Below are 19,737 nucleotides of genomic sequence, written 5' to 3' on the forward strand. Positions count from 1 at the left end.
AAACAGTCATTTTTTCTTCGAGATTTACGTATTAAAAACAAGTTTTTGCAGTATTACGGAATTTAGGTAATTTTAGCAAGTTATCATATTTTATCTATTTGCCTAACGACTTGTCCCGCAGCCTTGCTGGCGATACCGAGTCCGACATGGGTTGTACGTGACCCCAGCCAGATAACCCGTTCCTACGTGAGTCGGACGGAACGACCCCCGATAAACATAGCACACGAATTTAGAGATCTTAGAAAAAGGGTTACGTCGAAAAAGGGAATGACGCGTTGCGAATAATTGTTTTAAAAATATTTCTTTTCCTGAGCGAAAGGTAGATACATTTCCATATACGCTGTTTGAAATTCCTGTAGCTTAAAAATCACTAAGGAAAGAAACACCATTCCTTATACTTGTCTAACTTAAAAGACTTAAAGATCAAATTATATTATTAACCTAAACCAATTGAATCAAAATAATACAGACACATCGAAAATAAACTTATTCAAAATTAAAAACCTATCTGTGGAGATATGATAGACTAAAAAAAAAGTGGCTTAAGTTTGTTACGAAGAAGTTTCTAAAGAAGAAATACCAGCCGATAACTCGACAGCTGTCTCACTCTTCTTCTGGTAGAAGGAGCAAAATAATGTCTGTGTGAAATCTGACAAATAAATAAAACTTCTCCAACCAAATGTTTAATCAAATAGTATGATAAATTAATGTATGTGATCACTTAGCGAAAGCAATTTCTCTAAGAGAATCAACTGTCATCACGCTGTCGGCGATGAGAGCTGAATAAATGCTGACAACGGCTCGTCCCCTCTTATATTAGAGGTATCGTTTCCACTACACAAAGCGATTTACTAGAAATGACATTGTGGGTCGGATATTCAATTAGGCTTAATTTAATATAACTTGAAAGTAAGTAAAATTGCTTTGAATTTTTTATAGGAATATTATTAGGTTTATTCTTTGTCTGTGGTCTCTTAGCGAAATTCGGGGCATTTTCTTTCAATAAAAATGACGATTTATTTATAAATATTTTTTTTATCGGAATAGACTTAATTGTTTTAGCATGTCTATCCCAGACATAATCAATTATTTATATAATAATAATAAATATAAGCAATTATTTTATTAATGTTAATCAAAAATATAAAAAAAAACTTTATCTGTAAAAAAAATCAACAACGACAAACTTTTGACTCCAAATTAAGTAACCCAGGACAGTATTTAGAACAATTTTAAGCCTAGTACTACCAAGTAATACCTAGTAGGTGCTCTATCTATGTCCCACTGTTTGTTCAATATTACAAAAATGCTCCTTTCATCCCGATACATCACTCCTTCCCTCCACGTTCCTGACTGCTGCCTTTGTATACACGCTTTAACTACTATCAACGGAACTAGAACAGGCGACGACTTCCATTTGAACCCCGCCATTGTTCTGAAGGCTGTGAGCCCAGTGTGACGGAAAATTAAAAAGGCAATTTCCTAAATGAGACCACTCGCAATACAGGGTTAAACACGACGCAGATAAACCTCACATGTCGCCCGTCACCCTGCCGAATATGTAAACGTTTAATGAATTTTTGTGCTTGGACTGCGTAATGGACGGCGCTGCGTTTGTCAACAAGGTTTATTGGGAATATATTTCACAAAACAATGTCATAAGTATGAATGTCACGTAAAACATGTCGCGTCATTGGAGATATTACGATATAAATATAGATCTGAATTTGATGGAGAATAATTCTTTGAATTATGTTTTGGTATCTTTTTTTTTTAATAATTATTTTCGTTTCATTATCTTGTTCCATAGCACAATATATAACAAAACAGATATACATATGTAGTACATTTCGCTAGGATGAGTTTGAATAATGTACAAATAATCAGTCAAAACTGGTGACACGGCTTTGTGCAATGTTTGTACTGTGCTTTGTGAATTTCAAACCACTCATCGGTTATTTAACTGCAAAATTTGTTGTTTCGTTTGCAAAGGTAAGCCAGTGTAATGCGAATTTTTTACAGAACCATGATTTAACGGCGATAGCAATAACACTTAGGTACTATCAAGCAGCACATAGCTGCATGTAGAAGTATGTAAAAATGTTTCTTATTAAGTTCTATTTAGTTATTAGTATTAAATACCTGGACTCGAAAAGTAATCTTTTGAAATTTTATTAAATTAAACAAAAGTAATATTAGTTTCATTAGACAAACTAAAACATAATTACGCATACAAGAAAATTTTACCAACTCTGCGTTAGTTATTGTAAATATTATGTGTAAATGTGTATAAATGAATACCTTCGTGTATTCTTTACTTAAGAACATAAATACAACGAAATAGAAGCAAATAATTGTCAATAACACTATGAAGATATGATACCATATCGAATATATACGATGACTAAACCTTTATCATAATAAATTAGAAACACGAACGCACTACAAATAATTTACAGAAATCTACAATATCACTAAATTGATCATTTAATCATCGAACTGAAAAAACGAAACAAAAGATTTATTATTGTAAACATTTATATTTAAAAACGAGCTATGCCCGCGACTTCGTTCGCGTTTGAGTTTAACAAAAAAGTTATTGTTGTAGCCTAAGCTACTCCTTATTACATCAGCTATCTGCCAGTGAAAGTCCCATTAAAATCGGTTTAGCCGTTCCAGAGATTAGCCGGAACAAACAGACAGACAGACAAAAATTGAAAAAGATGTTATTTTGGTATATGTACCGTATATACATAAAAATGCATTTATTAAAAAGCGGTTATTTTAATATTACAAACAGACACTTCAATTTTATTATATGTATTAGAATAAGAATTATAATAAGAATTTAACTATTTGACGAGAAAAATGACACAACTTAAAATGAAAACTGACTTTATTGGAGCGCTAGTTTAATATAATTGCTATATTATCGCAACATTTATGAAATTATTAATATAATTAAGTAATTACATGGTACGCGGCTTAATTTACCAATTCACAGTTACCATTAAAGTTAAAACATTATATTTACATAAAATAAAACCGTTTAATCCGATTCGGCTTTGCGTTTAATCACAGAATTAAACTATCTAAGCTACGCCGTATCATTTGGACCCGTCTCACTATTAATTATCTCAGCCGCGCCGCGGTCAACGGTTAACTGCCTTTTAAATAAAAGAAAAGCGAGACGTGTAACCGGATTTAAAGGTTAACAGTGATGTTTACACATACGTTACGTTTTTAGACACGGTTAATTGAGGGGTTAATTTAAGCCCTACAATCGTAAAAATTTTAGCTCAATGTTTAGTTAATGAAAAAAGCTGAAGCTACATGTCTCGAGGACTCACGTAATAGAAGGTTCTTCCAACTCCCTCCGAGGGCCCGCAGACAGCGATGTAGTCTAGGAGTATGGTTGGCGGGCGGTGCGCGTGGGAGGGGTATCCTTACGTCACCTTCCGAAGAACTTCTACCCAGCAACGACGACCCTCTATCCCTCGATAATGACCTACGTCGACCAAAGGGGGCACCCCTAACAGTCGCGAAATTTTCTTCGCAGGTGACACTGTACGTATCTAACGGAATACCTTCCGGTTCCCTTCTGCTTCTTACAGAGAATGTTCTCCTAAATCCATTCGCCAAACCTTCGATAGTTTTCCTTTTCGGTTTAGGTATTTCCTCTGAGCTAATAACTGTTATATCATCTAAGTCGTGTGGATTATAGGATCTGGGGATTCGGGTTTGTTCAATTCCTGATAAATCTTCGACACCACCATGCCTGTATCTAAGAGGTCTTCCTCTATCTATAATACCGAGTTCATCATAGCTTCTGTATGTTGAGGTCCGACGTGGCGCAGGCGGACGGCCGGCTCTGTCGATCGTCATTTTAGTTTCTTTTGTCCTTACTGGTAACCTGATAAAGAAATGCTAATATTTAGCATTTAAATCCACAGACCAGCAGACTTCTGAAAATCTTGGCTTGCATCGACGATTCATGGCTTTGTCTTTATGCTTAAACTTCAAGTAATGTTTGTATTTAAATTGGTACATCACTATAATCATATGCGGTTGATTTGAATATACCCATATATAATTTATTCGTTACAAAATTAGACCACCTTGAACAGGTAGCTGACATTGAGCAGTATCTTTGGGGGGTCGCAACCATTACGTTTACTTAGTGTTAAATTTGCGTGTGGGTCGGTCGTTCAACATTATAATATCGTGACTTGTCCAACTTCTGTGGAAACAACATAATAAAATTTGATTCTCATAACCTAAACGACGATTAGGTTTAAGTCTTCGGTATGGTTTACGATGGAATCAATGAGAAATCCATTTATATTTCTAAAAATAGATCTACTATTATAGCTGACTCTTTGAGCAATATTAAGAATAATGCACAAATTAAATTAGTTCAGCGGTAAAGTTTATCTAACTTGCTGAAATATCATAAATTCGTTCGAATAATTTATCTTCTATTATATTTTCATTTTAAATATTAGGTTACATTAATAAATCGTGATTGCTGTCAATTATAAGAACTAATTGCTTTTATATCTATTCTTAGTACTATTGAAAATAATATCGTGAAATTGCGTTCATTGAATGCTTGTCTATCTCACTGTTGGAATCTTAATGTCAAGAATAGTATGCTAAATTAGAAACGATAACAAACCGCACCCATAAACCTCTTACCGACTAAACTATGTTTTCCAAACAATTATAGAATTAGGGCTTCCTGCCTGGGTCGTTAAAAACGGATTTGACCTGTTCTAGATCGTGGCGTACATCCTTATTCAGAGAAGCACCAATTCATATTTCATAAAGAGGTCGAGTAATTAGTGTTTTACGTACTTATAATTCCTTAATAACTTTCGTAAAGAAAAAGAAGTGGACGAATCCTGTTTAAATCTTATAGTAATATGATTGATTTCGTTTTAGATTACAATAATTTTAACCTTAAAAAACAACAAGAAATTTTTTTACAATTATATCAATAATACAATTTACTTTATCACAAAATATTTGTAATAATAATCAATCTACAGTGAAATGTAGCTAATTTCCTTTCAAGTGTTATATAAAGCGATCGGCGTGTCATCATTTCTATGAAATGGAAAGAACAAAGATATCACAATAATTCGTTCAATTGTTTTACCTACTTCTGTCAACCCTCCGTTTATCAGATAAAGTCGAGTTTACACAAGACGATATGTCACCTACAATTCAGTGAAAAGGGTAAACGATTGAACTAACCTGAGTGGTAAATTGTCGAGTGGATAAAGGCTTTTCTGTTTTATTCTCATAGATTATAGAATATATTTTCCTTCTCAAAATATATATGTTTTGTATTAGAAGATATGAATATCATCACAATAAAAAATAAACTACACGCCACTTTGGTCATGCGAAAAAAGTGTATGCGTCATTACATTCCAAATTTGAAATTTTTGAAATTTTATTTTGTCTACTTTAATACGTAATGGAAATTATGAACTCATTAGTCTCAATTATCACTATTCATAAATAAATTTAATTAAGTTACAAAATTTAACCCATATATTTTATTTTATAACATGGAATGGAATTAACATTAGCAAAAATACCCATATATTTACCAACATTGGGTATGTAATCTAGTTTACATTACACCGTAGATATATTTGGTAAGTAGAGTATTATCGATATTTACCCGTAAATTTAGCAAGGTGTTCTAAATTTAAACTGCACCAAATAGAGAACTAATGAAGATCGTGGGATCGACCGACTTTACTCGCGATTAGTCAACGTGGTGTATTCTGTTTCAAAATCTTCTCCTATAGAGACCAAAAACCTAGAAGTGGGATATTTAAAATCTGTACTTTAGAATTCATTATTCTAAATTGAACAAACAAAAAAGTCTTTAAGTAATGTAAAAAGTTCATATACAAACAAAGAACATTATGATGAGGTCAATTAACCCTAGTTTCAATTCAACATTGCGTGGTGGTATGTAACTGGCGTGTCTCGATAGTATTATACAGATGGTTTACGAGCCAGGAAGACCCTCGTGCAATATGAGCCGAACTGTGTCAACTTATGACATCGTAAAATGACTGAACTACGCAACGTGACGCCAACATGACTATTTTAGGCAATCTATTTCCCGTATAATTTTATTATTTCTAATTCAAATAAATTTGCCACTTAGTAATGAGTTTAAAGTTTAATACATTAAACATTATAACCTTATCACATCTATTAGATATGAACGTAAAATTTGAATATACGTAATAATCGATAAAAAATATATAGATTATAAAAAGGTAACGAATTATTACTCAATGATTTGCACGCTGGTCGTAGGTGCAACATTTAATGATTAATAATATATAGTACAAAGTTGAAGAGCTTGTTTATTTGAACGCTCTAACCTCAGGGTCTACCCATTTGATTCTAACGTAATAATATTTAATTTATAACATATTATTACCTTATTTTTAAATATTATTAGCCATAATACATACCAGAGAAAAGAGCTAATCTAGAGCTGATTTGTTTTTTTTTTTTTTTGGTGGCCTAGCGTGTTGATACTATTTGTGTATACATCAAAATTCATCAAGTATTTATCAGTTCGGAAGTTAGAGTTGATATTTAATTAAAATTGATATAATATCAATTTTTAATATACTTATGTTTCCATTTAATGGTTATAAAATTGTTCCAAGTTTAACAATAACAATAAAATAATACATGGAAACAGCTGGTTCGAGTGACTCAGACTGTATTGGGGCTTGGCTTTAATTAAACATAAAATCAGAACAAATAATGAATCTCAAATTGTGCAGAAAAATTATCAAATGCTATTAATATTGGAGTGTGCAGGTTACCTAATTATGATTAGTAAATTAACTAAAAATCGCCTCTAAAAACCGAATCGAATCGTTTTTGAGGAACTAAAACATTTAAATATTCCTAATTTAAAATTAAAGAATAAATAACTCAACTACGAACACAATTCGAAAGAAGCTAATATTAGTTACGTAAGAGCATTCGAATCAAGACTAAACAAATGTCTTGAAGGACGTGTTTGGAGTCGTTTAAGTAAGAAACAGGAAGCGTTATGTTCAGAACTCATTGAGCTAATTTGGTAACGCTTTTAACTTTGATTGAAATGACGGCTTGAGCCCTTTTGAAACTGATAAATAAAGTGTCATTTCGATGTTGAGGAAAAGAGGTTGGATTTCTATGTTTTCTGTTTTTTATAAATTATATAATTACATTAAGAAAACTAAATTTACAACTTTGTTATTATTCTTTTATAGTACGGACATTTCCAAATTTAAATGTTAGTTTATAGGGCGTATAATTAAACTAATAACAGAGGAGTGTACGTGAGAAATGATCACAATAATATTTATTTAATTTAATTTCTCGCCATTGATATAAAATTTGTCATTTGTCTTACTCTTCACATCAACTCGTAAATTAATATTTTATATAAAAATATATAACAAATGATAAATTATTTCCCGAAGAGACCTAACCTTCATATATTTTATAAATCAAAATTAACGAGAACGGAAGCCGATCTAAATAATCAGCAAAAATATAAGATATATTCTGCAAGACGGTCACGGCAAGGGAACGGTAAGTATTGCCACACGAAGCGAGAGATCAAAGAACGAAGCTAGAAACAAATCGTTACTTGAGAAACGTCGAGGTGCACATTAAATGTTATGAAACATGCCATGATGCCACATTCAAACTGGACTTTAGGAATCATGATGATATTCAAAGAAAACATGCAGGTCATCGGATTCGGATCAGATCAACAACTATGATATTTAAAATAACAAATATTTAATTAATCTTTATTAAAATAAGGAGGAGCCAAGTCAATTTTAACTTTGAAGATCGATTTTTGAAGCCGTAATCGCTGAAGTGTCATGTGTTTAATTTTTGTTTATAATTCTTTTAGACATTCTATGACATTCATTTTCGAAGTGAAGGTAACCTACATATGTCGCCAAGCAATGGAACAACTTTAAATCTTCTGTTTAAGAGGGAAAAAGGTCTTTGTCCATAAGTAGAGTATTCACGGGCTGTCATTTTATGACAAAATTGATATTGTTTTGTTTTTGTTATCAAATTAAAAATATGTTTAAGTTTTATACAATTCCAAACTATCCAATGATTTTCATGCAATGAGTGAACATCAACAAATGATTTTTAATTATACTAATCTTTGCATCTGAGGGTTAACTGATCTATATCAGATATATTTATTTCATGGACTTGCCACATAAGTATTTACTGTGCTACTGTGCGTTTTAATAATATGTTTCAACCTTAACATCGTGATGCAGGCGAGCGTGTGTGGTCCGTATATGGTAGGTTTATCGCCTCCATCGCGCTACTCCATACGAGTAAACTTTAACCATTGACAATGCGATTTCCATGAACATTTGGTTTGAACTGCGACTTTTGTTATGTTAAGTTTGCTTTATGTTAAGATAAAATATTTAATGTAATATTATATCAAAAATTATATATTAATAAATAACCATTGTACTATATGTAAAACAAATAAAGAAAACAAATTATGAAAAATAGTCATTGGCAACATATAAAATAGTATGTGTATGCGCTGTGATGCATTTTTCCGGGATAAAAAGTCTATGCCACTCTCCAGGCCATAAAACTATCTGTACGCATGAATCGATAAAACGCTCCGTTGTTAAGTGAAAGAAAAACAAAGCGACAACACTATGGCATTCAATAAAATATTTGTATTATTCCTTAAAATATAATTGAACTATTAATCAAACAAATGACATACACATGAATAATAACAGTATTTCTCGTCTGTTAACACAACCAGCCCGCCGTATATATCTCAAGACCTAGGGTCAAACGCCGTGCTGGAATCAATGTGTCCGTTAGTACGACTAAGGAACAAAGACATTTATTTACCGACATTTATCTATAACAATACACAATTATAAACAAGAAAGATTATGTCGCAACGTATTGGTCATATTTAAATTGTTAATTTATATGTTTTACGTAAATATAAATAATAGTATTGGCGGCAAACGTTTAATAGTTTTTATTATCAGGCAAAATGTAAGACAACATCAAATGAGAACATAAATCCATAATCTTAACTAATTTAATAGACAGCACCAATAAAAACTATCTCTTCCAACCACAGTGGGAGTCGTTAATCTCGATCCGCGATCGCTGTTTTCGATTAACAGATTGCGACGCGAGCAGCGAGCGCCAATAATGTTAAACGCAAGCTGTAATCAAATAACGACAAAAACCAAGAATCGATTACAAACGCTAACGAGACAGGGGGACTGGCGCAGGCTATCCATCAGTAGAGAAATCCGCACAGTGATGACGCTGAATTACGGGCACTCCATTAGCGTGACCATACGCCTAACAATGTCTGACCCCAGAGAAAGCGCCTACTCAATTCATTAATAAATCCAATTCAACCTCGGGCAATGTAATAACAAAGGAGCCGTAATAACATATATCGATACGTAATTGCTAAATTGATAATTCACAAATTCATCTGTCGACAGAAATGCCGACCGGAATGAAGTATCGAATTTGCCGAGAGACGACACAGGCAGTAAATTCTCGAGCATCGTGATCGCCATTACACTGACACTTTAACGAGAGGGTTTTAAAATGAAATTTCATGTAAACAACGCGGAGAGAGCGATGAAAGAGAAAAGCTTTGTAAGGTCGATAGCAAGTCACAAGGATGGGGGCTCGAGTTATTCATCAGAGGTGAAAGTGAGGTCTGATAATCCTAAATACCCTCAGGGTTCGGAGGGAGTGCGCTTGTCTTGTTCTCGACAAAGGCCACATCAACAAAATCGTAAATCATTCAGCAATAATATATGAAGTCATCAAGCGATTCATTTAAACAAAAGAGCTCAGTCTAAGTTGATACAGTCGAAGTGAGAAAATGGTGACTCCAAATAATAGATTTTATGATACTGTAGTTTGTTACGTTAATGTAATATTTAGTTCACATTTCTTCGATGATCCAAGTAGAAATTATTACCCATTTCAGTTTCTACCCTAGATAGCTGCTAGTTTATTGATAGTACCTACTCTCAAATATGCAAGCTTAAAACGATTTCAATTAGTAATGATCTTTTTTGCGCTTCTGAGATATCGATACATGTCTGATGCCACAATATTTTCAATTCCATTTGGAGAAAAGGAAAAATTTTACCGTATCGTCCGTGCGGCGTCGTTTGCCAGAATTTTGCCAATTTCACTCAACTCGTTTGCATTTCGAGTGCGCAATTTCAATGGGGCCTTTATTTATCTCCATCGGACATCTGTTTTAATGAAATACCAATTCGTTCTTTTTTATTTTATTTTTTTTAATTTCAACGGGAATCCGTCGCGACTAAAGCATGATGGCTTTGATAGAAAGTTAAGTATTCCCTTATTCTCAAGGAACTTTTTTTAAGTTTAAAGGAGTTGAACAATACGTGTCAGACAAGATCTTTTAAAATTCCACAAAGTTTTAGTGTTCACGAACCGTATTTTTTTCGCCAACAAAACCGTAAATCTCCCACTGTCCATGTTGCCGTCGTGCGCGGCTCGTTAGCGAGCGACGAACCGAGGTGGTAACAAGAATATTACACCATCGATTCTCTAAAGACCCTTCAGTATAGTATTTAAGCATATCGATTTGCATTTCCGAGAACACAGCGGGCCGATCGAAGATGATTTGCGATTATTTAAACGTCGGACGCGTCATAGCATGACCATAATTATTGTCCCGATAATCAGATGTCGATAATGTAACGAGAGTACCATGTACGAAGGAAATCCCACGACGAATCGAATTAGAAAGTTATTATATTTCACTATCGAAACGCGCCCGACAATGATCAATATAGAAATTTTAAATATTTAGAACATGTATTAGAATCGTTATCCATAATTGCGTATCATGCAAAAACGATTCATGCAAAAAAAATTCGCTCGAGGGTTCGATTGTGCAACAGCGAGGATTAATATGTTTTTTATTAGCTTCGATTGTATATGTCTACGAAGTGATTCTATTCACTCGTCTAGTTATTGAGCGGGCGTTGACATCGAGCAAAAAGTCTGATTGGATTGGAGGCAGGTTAACTGTACACATAGTACTAAGATGTTTGATGGATTGGCCGTCAACTACTGCTGGCTCCGCTTTATTGTGCTCCTATCAAATTTCCAATAGTTAAAATTTATTATAGCTTGTAAATTATTAATAACATATTTGATGAAACCATCGATCGGTTTTTATTTATGAATTTTATTTGTTATATGTAGCAATTACGGATTTTTTTATTTTGAATAAATTATATGTCTCTCAAGTCCACTTTAACTCATTACGGTAATAGAGCTGGCCTCTGTGAACGAGTTAAGGTAAAATTAAATTCCGTATTAATCTAAGAACATTACGTGATACAATTTTCGAATTCCTTCGAGAATACGTATGTTTGTTAAATACCAATAGTGAGTTTTACATTGTTAAATGTCCGAACGGAGATATCAAATAAGGAATCCTTAAATTATAATAATGAATGAAGCCGTTTTTTGCTTTCGAATATTCAAATTGAAAACAGCGGAAATAATCGTTCAACACGTGTAATTATTGCTATTATATTTCAACTCGTATGAAATTTACCCAGGCAATTGGCAAACTAATTTAGATAATATAACTTTCACTAATCAAACAAACCACATGGGAAGTTTATCAATATTATTCTTAGGTGTGGCGAGAATACGTTCCCGTTGTATGCTTTCCAATCGCTTAATATTCAAGACTTTAAAACAGATTAATGTCGATTCATATTAAAATTAATTGATTAAGTATATCCAAAAGTAATTCATGGCCCGTTAATCTCTTTAGAGTTAAAAAAGTTTAAATTATATCTCGCTAAGAACTAGATCTACTACTAGTTGAGACCTCCCAGTAAGCAATGAGCATTTTAAACATTCTTGATAGGTTTAACTGTTCCATAATAATCATTATTAAAAAAAATATGAAAAAAAAATGAATCAGTTTTAGGAAAAAATTCTATAGTCTAATATCAGCTGGGACTAATATACTTTACATGCCTGTAGGTTACAAAAGTCGAGCAGGTGGGGCAACTGATAGTTAGTGGTTACTTTTGATTATGAATATTTGCAAAATAGGAGCACTAGGCGTGTTGACGAGCGGCGAACCGTAAGGCCGTATTATGTCCATGATGCCTGTAATTACGTTGGCACCCACATCATTAATACTAACACGCAACAAAACAAAGCATGCGTGATAATCAGCGATAGAATGTAGAGTCAATGGACCTAGAACCTTACCTCACTTAAATAATAACTAAAGCCACATTGAACTGGAAGAGTGTTTTTTTTTAATCTTCGTTAACCAGATTCAAATGATAAATCTTGTCACAGTATTAAATTACAAGGTCCAACACAAACGTTTAATTGTGATGTAAATGATTTACTAGATGATACTATCTGCAGCATAAATTAGTTCGAACTGTTTTGAATCTGAATCGATTGGTTCTACATCGTGTTCATGCACCGAAGCTGCTATAGTTGGTTATAATTTGATGAGCTGAGGTTGAAGAGTTTCATTTAGAGACAATAATTAATTATATTATGCAACGTCTATTATACTTATAACTGTACTATATTGAACTCAGACATCAGCTTAGACTCAGGCATACTTAAGAACTTCATAAAAATATAAGTAATTGAGTGGGGGCTTGGAATACTGGAATCAGTTCACTTTACAGAGAATATAATATAATTGGATAATTTCAATAATTTATAACCAACCGAGGTAGATTTAAACACTTCAAGCAAATATAGTTTATGATGCACGCACTTGTAACTCTTCAGCGCTCGTAAGTGCTTTTTGACCGCGAAATGCATTTTATATTTTATCTCTCCGAGAGATATATTACGACTCAAGACTACCGGTGACTTTGTTTAAATGTTTTTCTCATTTAAATGAAGCAGTACTCGCTTGATTTATAGCTACTGCGCTGACAAATGGTTAAAGATTTTGTATCTGATGTTCTTTAAAATGAGGCTCACGTTTTCTTAATTGTGATATAAATATTACTATCTTGACAATAGTCGACAACAAGACAAAGGCATGGCACTAATTATAAAAATATTTTAATGAATTAGCTAAACAATATTGTGTAAGAACTTCTAAATATTTGTAATTAGTCATCCATTCTCTGTCCGCATATTCCCAGGTCCCCAATCAGTCAAAAGAAACAATACAAAGAACTGAACACATGTTATAGCGTCAGTTATCGAATGAAACAAAAACAAAGCCAGACGTACAATTAAACAGTCAGGACGTGCACAAAGAAAATGGGTATGACAGCTAATTGTAGACTTATATGGCGTCGAGATTACACCGACTGTCAGTTGGACCAGATATGGCGGCTAACGAAAATCGGAACCTTGACTAATGCCGCACGGAATGAAGTGGGTCAAACTTTTGCGAATTACTTCCATAAATACGTGATGTTGAACGTTATGTTTGTTGTATTAAGTCAAGATAAAAATATAATCTTGAATAATTAATTTAATTACATTCCTTTTTTAAACACTATGCATATTTTTTAAACACATATCTCATAGCATTTAAAGACTCGATTTAAGTTATTTAGTAAAAGAACGACTAATTTATAGAGCTGTTTCACATTAGATTGGGCACATTAAGCGACAAATGTGTCGGAGGCTTATTGACGTAGGTATTTCAATAGCGCTTTAATGGGATCCGATAAAACTATCGACCGAGACACATTTACTGGAGGTTCTGGCACGATTTAATTGTCTGGTATCGGATATAATTAGCATCACGATCTATTTTGTGACGAACTACTGATACATGTGTAGGAACGAGACGACATTATATAGTGAGGAGCGAGATCCGAAAGGCAGCCAGCGACAAAAGTGTCGACGCGAACTAATGTGAAGCAACTCTTAGGTCCAAAAATTTAAACGAATGAAATATTACATTTCGTAAAAGATTGATGTTGCAGCGTGTCAATTTCGTCATATGTTTCGCCGAAATATCCCCGAACGCTTGAGGGCGACGAGATGGAGAGCAAAATTTTAGACAGCCTCGTATTCTGTTACAAACTTGTACTCGTTTGAAATTCATGTTTACATTTTTGGTAAGAGATAAAGAACTGCATTCACGTCAACTTAATATGTAACTCGAAAATAAATTAATTGTGAAGATTTTAGCGATTACGGAAGAACATTCTCAGAAATGAATGGATACAATTTGTTTTTAATTTTTTTTAATTGCGTTTAAATTATGCAAATGTGTGTGTTCCGCGATTACATTAAGTACTTTCATAAATTAAATTATGCTAATTGAATGAATAACATTTATGTTTGTACATTGTTTTGCATGATCGATGGTTTTGAAGCGTTTGGAGACAATAATGAATTTTAATTGTTTAAATTATAATTGCTGCTACAATTATTGTGCACAAAATTTCAATAAGATGTCACTTTTTTAAAAAATGTGGGCTGCTTTATAGAACTATAAATTAATTATTTAATACAATAAATGTCACAAGAATATTTTAAATTTTTAAGTACTTTTTTTCTGAGTAGCGTAGTGATATACTCTAACTTTGCCATTAAAAGGAAAGGGTTTATTGTCCAACAGTGGGACATTTCTGGACTGTTACTACTTTATCTAAAAATTAAAAAACAAGAATACAGACTAACATTCATTGTCATTACCACTAACCCATTAAACTATTATTTAGTACTTAGTTTTATCTTATCCGCGTTTTTTACTTTAAACTCGTCATTAACAAGTTTTTAAATATATATTTTTAATTACAGTTTTAAAAGTTTTGCTTTCATTTTAACTTCACTTTTACGTGGTATGCGAATGTGATGTACGAATGAGTTATTATTAACTTAAAAACCCGTGAAACCATAAACACGAATGAGAAAATATAGCGTTGGTGTTGGCGTTGACTTATCTTACTTTGTGGTAAGGTATTGTTGAAGTCTATATAGGTACCATAGACTCATCAGATATTCTACTACCAAACAGCAATATTCAGTATTACTGTGTTCGGGGAAGGGTGTGTATGCCAGTGTAACTATAGGCACAATTGACATAACGTCTTAGTCATTGGCGTTGTAAGGAATGGTTAATATTTCGTACAGCACATTGTCTATGGGCGGTGGTGAGCACTTACCATTAGGTGGTCCATTTACCCGTCCGTTTACTTATATAATAAAAAAATAATAATGTCACAAACAAATATGTAAGCGTATGTTTAAAAGATATTCCTAATTTTAGAACTTTTTAAATTACTGTATTACCTATTTATTTATATCTATTCACGCACGAAGGCGCGCCCCTCCACTTTAAATATTCGGCGTGCATTAGGATGAGAGGCGTTCATGCTTATAAGATGTCTTAGTGTGCGTGAGACGACTAATTGTAAAAATAAAGACAGAAAATTAAGATTATATTTGTTAATGCACGCGGATGATAATTAACTTAAACGGATCTATTTATGTATAAGTAAGTATAATTGTATTTCCGTCCCGATCGTGTAGTCAATAAAAAAACAATTACCGTCGGAATTCTATTTTAATCCCGGTATTCTTCAAGTAAACATATTGTAATCAATCTCAAATGTTACGATTGAATTGACAGATATTAATTTTGTAACATAAAAACTATTTTTAATTTCGATTCGTATATCACTTAAGTCTTCGGTTAAAGTAATTCACTTATATAATAAAACCCTATGAGTCTTAGGTCCTAATCTCGTAGGCATAAGTTAGTCATGTGGCAGTCACTTGAGATTGGCGAAAACGGAGATAGAAAGTGACCTGGATAAGCAACAGAGCAAGCTGTAACGAGTAATAATAACAGTATGTCGTAAATATGTCGAGCAAATCCAAGAGATACGCGAGTGTTTACTTTAAACGCGATAAAGGTATGCTTATCGAAGTGATAGTCTGAAGTTATATTGGAGATTTATTTTTAAACGAAATCGTAGGTGATCGTGGCCAGTTCTTGCTTGTCAGGTAATATCCGTACTCATTTGTTTTACGAAGGAGAAATTTTAATAGTATGCTGTGAAATAAATTTTGAAAAGAATCAGGTTTATTTTTTTATAAAATGTTATTATTACTAAGTTAGATCTGCAACGGAAATGGTAAAAGGAAGATAGTTTAAACATATACACCTTTCAAACATCGATAAAAAAGAACAAACTCAAAAAGGGATGAAAGAGGAAATTAAAAAACGCAACATCTGCTATGACTACTCAATATACTCATCAAAAATTAACTCCAAACAAAATGGCTTCACGAAAATAAAAACTCAAAGCATGACGTGAAAGTTCGGAAATTTCAAAAAAATTCTACACATCCGGAGCATCGGATATTAAAGGCATATATCACAGGTACGCCCCCGACTTCATCCATTATCGAATACGACACGTCACGTCAAATCGCGGATCACGTGCAAGGCATTAATTAACCCTTTACCATTTATCAAGGGTATTGGATATAGTAATCACTGCGCCTATTCAAATTGAAAATCAAAAATTTATTTAGGAAGAATGGAGTGATTAACGATGTAATGTCGCCCCTCGTCAAACCACAATAATACGAGTCATGCGACATAATAGGAATATTGTATCGCTTTGGCGTGAACTAAATTACCTTCCGTAGCGTAATTAACTGTTACTGCACCACCGTACCTAAGCAATGTCGTCATTAGATATTAAGATAAAAACCTTGTCGCAGCCATTAAACTGATAAGAATCGACTCGCGAAGTTCTAATTTAAAAATGTTTGCACTGCTGTCGAAAATTAAACAATTTTTCTCTTTCATGATCTTGTTGAACACGTCGATATAAATTTAGATTACAAATTACTTTCAACAAGAATTACTGTTTGAGACTTTCAATATGAAACTACATATTATTAATGTCTCGCGTGCATTAAGTAAGTTCCGTTTAAGTATAACGGATACATTCAATCCAACTAACATATTGTAGCGCAGGATATGGTAATGGTCCTAGAGAAATGGAAGGCGTAGCAATCGACTATTTTAGTATAGCCCCGGAGTAAGAGCGATTTATTTTCAGCCCTATTTCCTTCCAGACGGAGGGACATTACGTCTAAACAGAGGATTAATTATGTTTGGATGTTAACGTACGTTTTCATGTTTTTGCTACTAAGTTATATCGTGATATTAGTTTGTACAAATTCGATTCGAATAAGACTCGTTATAACATATCTTTATCAAGATATTTTCAGTTTCTAAATAACAGTAGACATTTAGTTAATTACATATTACCCAGAATAAAACAAAATCACATGACAGAAGTGAAACAATTTTGCGTCAGAAACGTTGCACTTAAAATCGACCTTGAAGTTTTACTCTCATTGTACCACAAGATGTTTCATTAGAAAAATATAATATTTAAAATAATGCATCAACATTAACATTGAATCTGGATTGTGTTACGGTGACCAAGCAAGCAAGTTAGCAAACGAGTGAAGTTCGTAATAATGTAAAACGGAAAAATAAACATGACCATAACAGTGGATGACACCAACGTATACTTAAAAACATTCCTGAATTTGCGTCATTCTCGATAAACAATCAAACCGATATGATTATTGCGGTCAATGTTAAAAATAATCGCAAACTCACCAAATTAGAAAATTTAATCAATGATATGATATCGATCGATACATTTTAGCAATAAATATATAAATGTAGCAAATTTAAATAAATTTACTGAATTTAAAGTTACATTTATTTCCAAAAACTTTTTTTTTTATTTTTTTAGTATGGGATTGGATTTCTCGTTACGTTTAAAGACTCAAAATACGGAAGAGGATAAAATAATCAACAATCGATACCGTTTTATTCGGTCGAATATTACGAGTTATTGAATTGATCAGACACGTAGAACCAATTAACACCATTCAAACGAGGATTTTATTTTTGTAACGACATTGTCATAATATTTTATTATACCATCGGCTTGAGTGTGTTGTCATTTTCAAGTAAACATCTTATTATATCCTTTTTAAAATAATAAATAATTATTACCATAGTTATAATGTTATATATTCTGTAATCGGTTAAAATTATTTTTTCCGTTCATCTCCTCCTTATTGTAAACTTGAGCATTAAGCATCAGCTGGTCATTTACCGACTCGCTTTCAGGGGAATATTTTATAACTGACAGTTATAAATCCGGGCAGCTGTATGGCAGGTGGTAGGAACGTGCCATTGTTTGTGATTGGGTTATTTTTTAACTCAATCCACCGCGCGCCATAATAATGGGGAGCTGTTTTGTAATTCTACTTTAGGAATAATAAATAACTATTTTTAAACATCGGATTGAATGCATGCGCTTATTATGCTTAATATATGCAAAAATACATTTTATAATACACATAAAATCATGTGCGATTGTGAATTCACTGAAATCCACTAATAAATTGAATACACATTAATATTCATAGGTAAATAGCTCGACAATTATTCAAACACGATTTAACAATATGCAGTTTGTTACTACTTCGGTTTGTTTAAGTTTTGTTAAAGCTTGCAAATACAACGTGCTTACACCAAGTTGCCGCCAATCCCGTTTTGAAATAAGCGTACTCGTATTGTGTTACACGTTCTTACTCAGAACTTAGACAAAGTGGTTGAATACAATGTTAGAAACTTTAACGTCGTAGTTTGTTTTACCTGTATTCAAGAATAATAAAAAAATAATTTGATCAAATTAAACTATTATGGCACGTCCGTATATTAAAAATATAAAATTCTGAAAAGTTGATAGCTATCAGAGAGAGCTTCATATTGATGTCGAGTATCCCACAGTTGTCAATACTTAACCGTGGCGGGCGCAGGTTGCCATAAATGGCGACAACTGCACGATCGTAATCAGTGGAAAAACTCGGTCCTTCGAGCCGGACTTGACCTCATTTGAACTTAGAGAATATAATACACTAAATCAAGGTTGTAATTTATTTCAGATTCACTACAGCAAAAGTAGAATACATCTTTACAATAAGATTGTATCGACTGCAAAAAAAGGTTTTAACGGCATAATAATGAACAGAAAATCTCCGCTGCATACGAGGTTATCGAGATTCTGAGATAAAAGGAAGTGTTTAAGTCGAAGATGGTGGGTACGGATGCGCGAACGCATCTGTCGGCCCACGTGCTGCCTCAATCTGTGCAGGTTTCTCTTTAAAATATTTTTTTATTATTTGCCCGACGAACACATTTATCATTTACACCAGATGCGTTAGTAATAACAGGGTTACCTTTTGGTAATACATTATTTAATTAAATTTCCTCTCCCTTTTCAATTTACGTTTTTTGTGATGTTTGTTGAACATAAAAAAATATAATTATGTCGATAGATTTATATATACATATATACCTATGAATGTAGACAACTCTTTTTAAATAGTTCGGTCCGAATTTGAACCACAACATGTGCGAGCCAGGAGTGTTCTGTTTTTTGTCAATCGACATCTGAGGTCTGCTGGGCGACATATACAAAATAGATTCGGTACCAAACAGGACGAGGTACATCGTATGGATTCCTTGCCACCTATACATCAATTATAAATATTTATAATCAAAAGCCAATTTTCTAATATTCGACT

General features: G+C 33.0%; 1 protein-coding gene across 6 annotated transcripts in view; it reads right to left on the bottom strand.

Moving 5' to 3' along the window:
* Positions 1-19,737, bottom strand: part of LOC113394185 (caskin-1) — a 245,275-nt gene that overhangs the window by 99,737 nt on the left and 125,801 nt on the right. For 3 of the 6 annotated variants that reach the window (XM_026631399.2, XM_026631398.2, XM_026631397.2), the window contains exon 2: positions 3,351-3,913. The exons of the other annotated variants lie outside the window; for them this stretch is intronic. In XM_026631399.2, coding sequence (XP_026487184.1) covers positions 3,351-3,885 — 535 coding nt within the window. In that variant the 5' untranslated portion in view covers positions 3,886-3,913. The remainder of the gene's footprint in view (positions 1-3,350; positions 3,914-19,737) is intronic. 6 annotated transcript variants of the gene reach the window in all.

This window comes from Vanessa tameamea, chromosome 9 (assembly GCF_037043105.1).
Source record: "Vanessa tameamea isolate UH-Manoa-2023 chromosome 9, ilVanTame1 primary haplotype, whole genome shotgun sequence".
Classification (NCBI taxonomy): Eukaryota; Metazoa; Arthropoda; class Insecta; order Lepidoptera; family Nymphalidae; genus Vanessa; species Vanessa tameamea.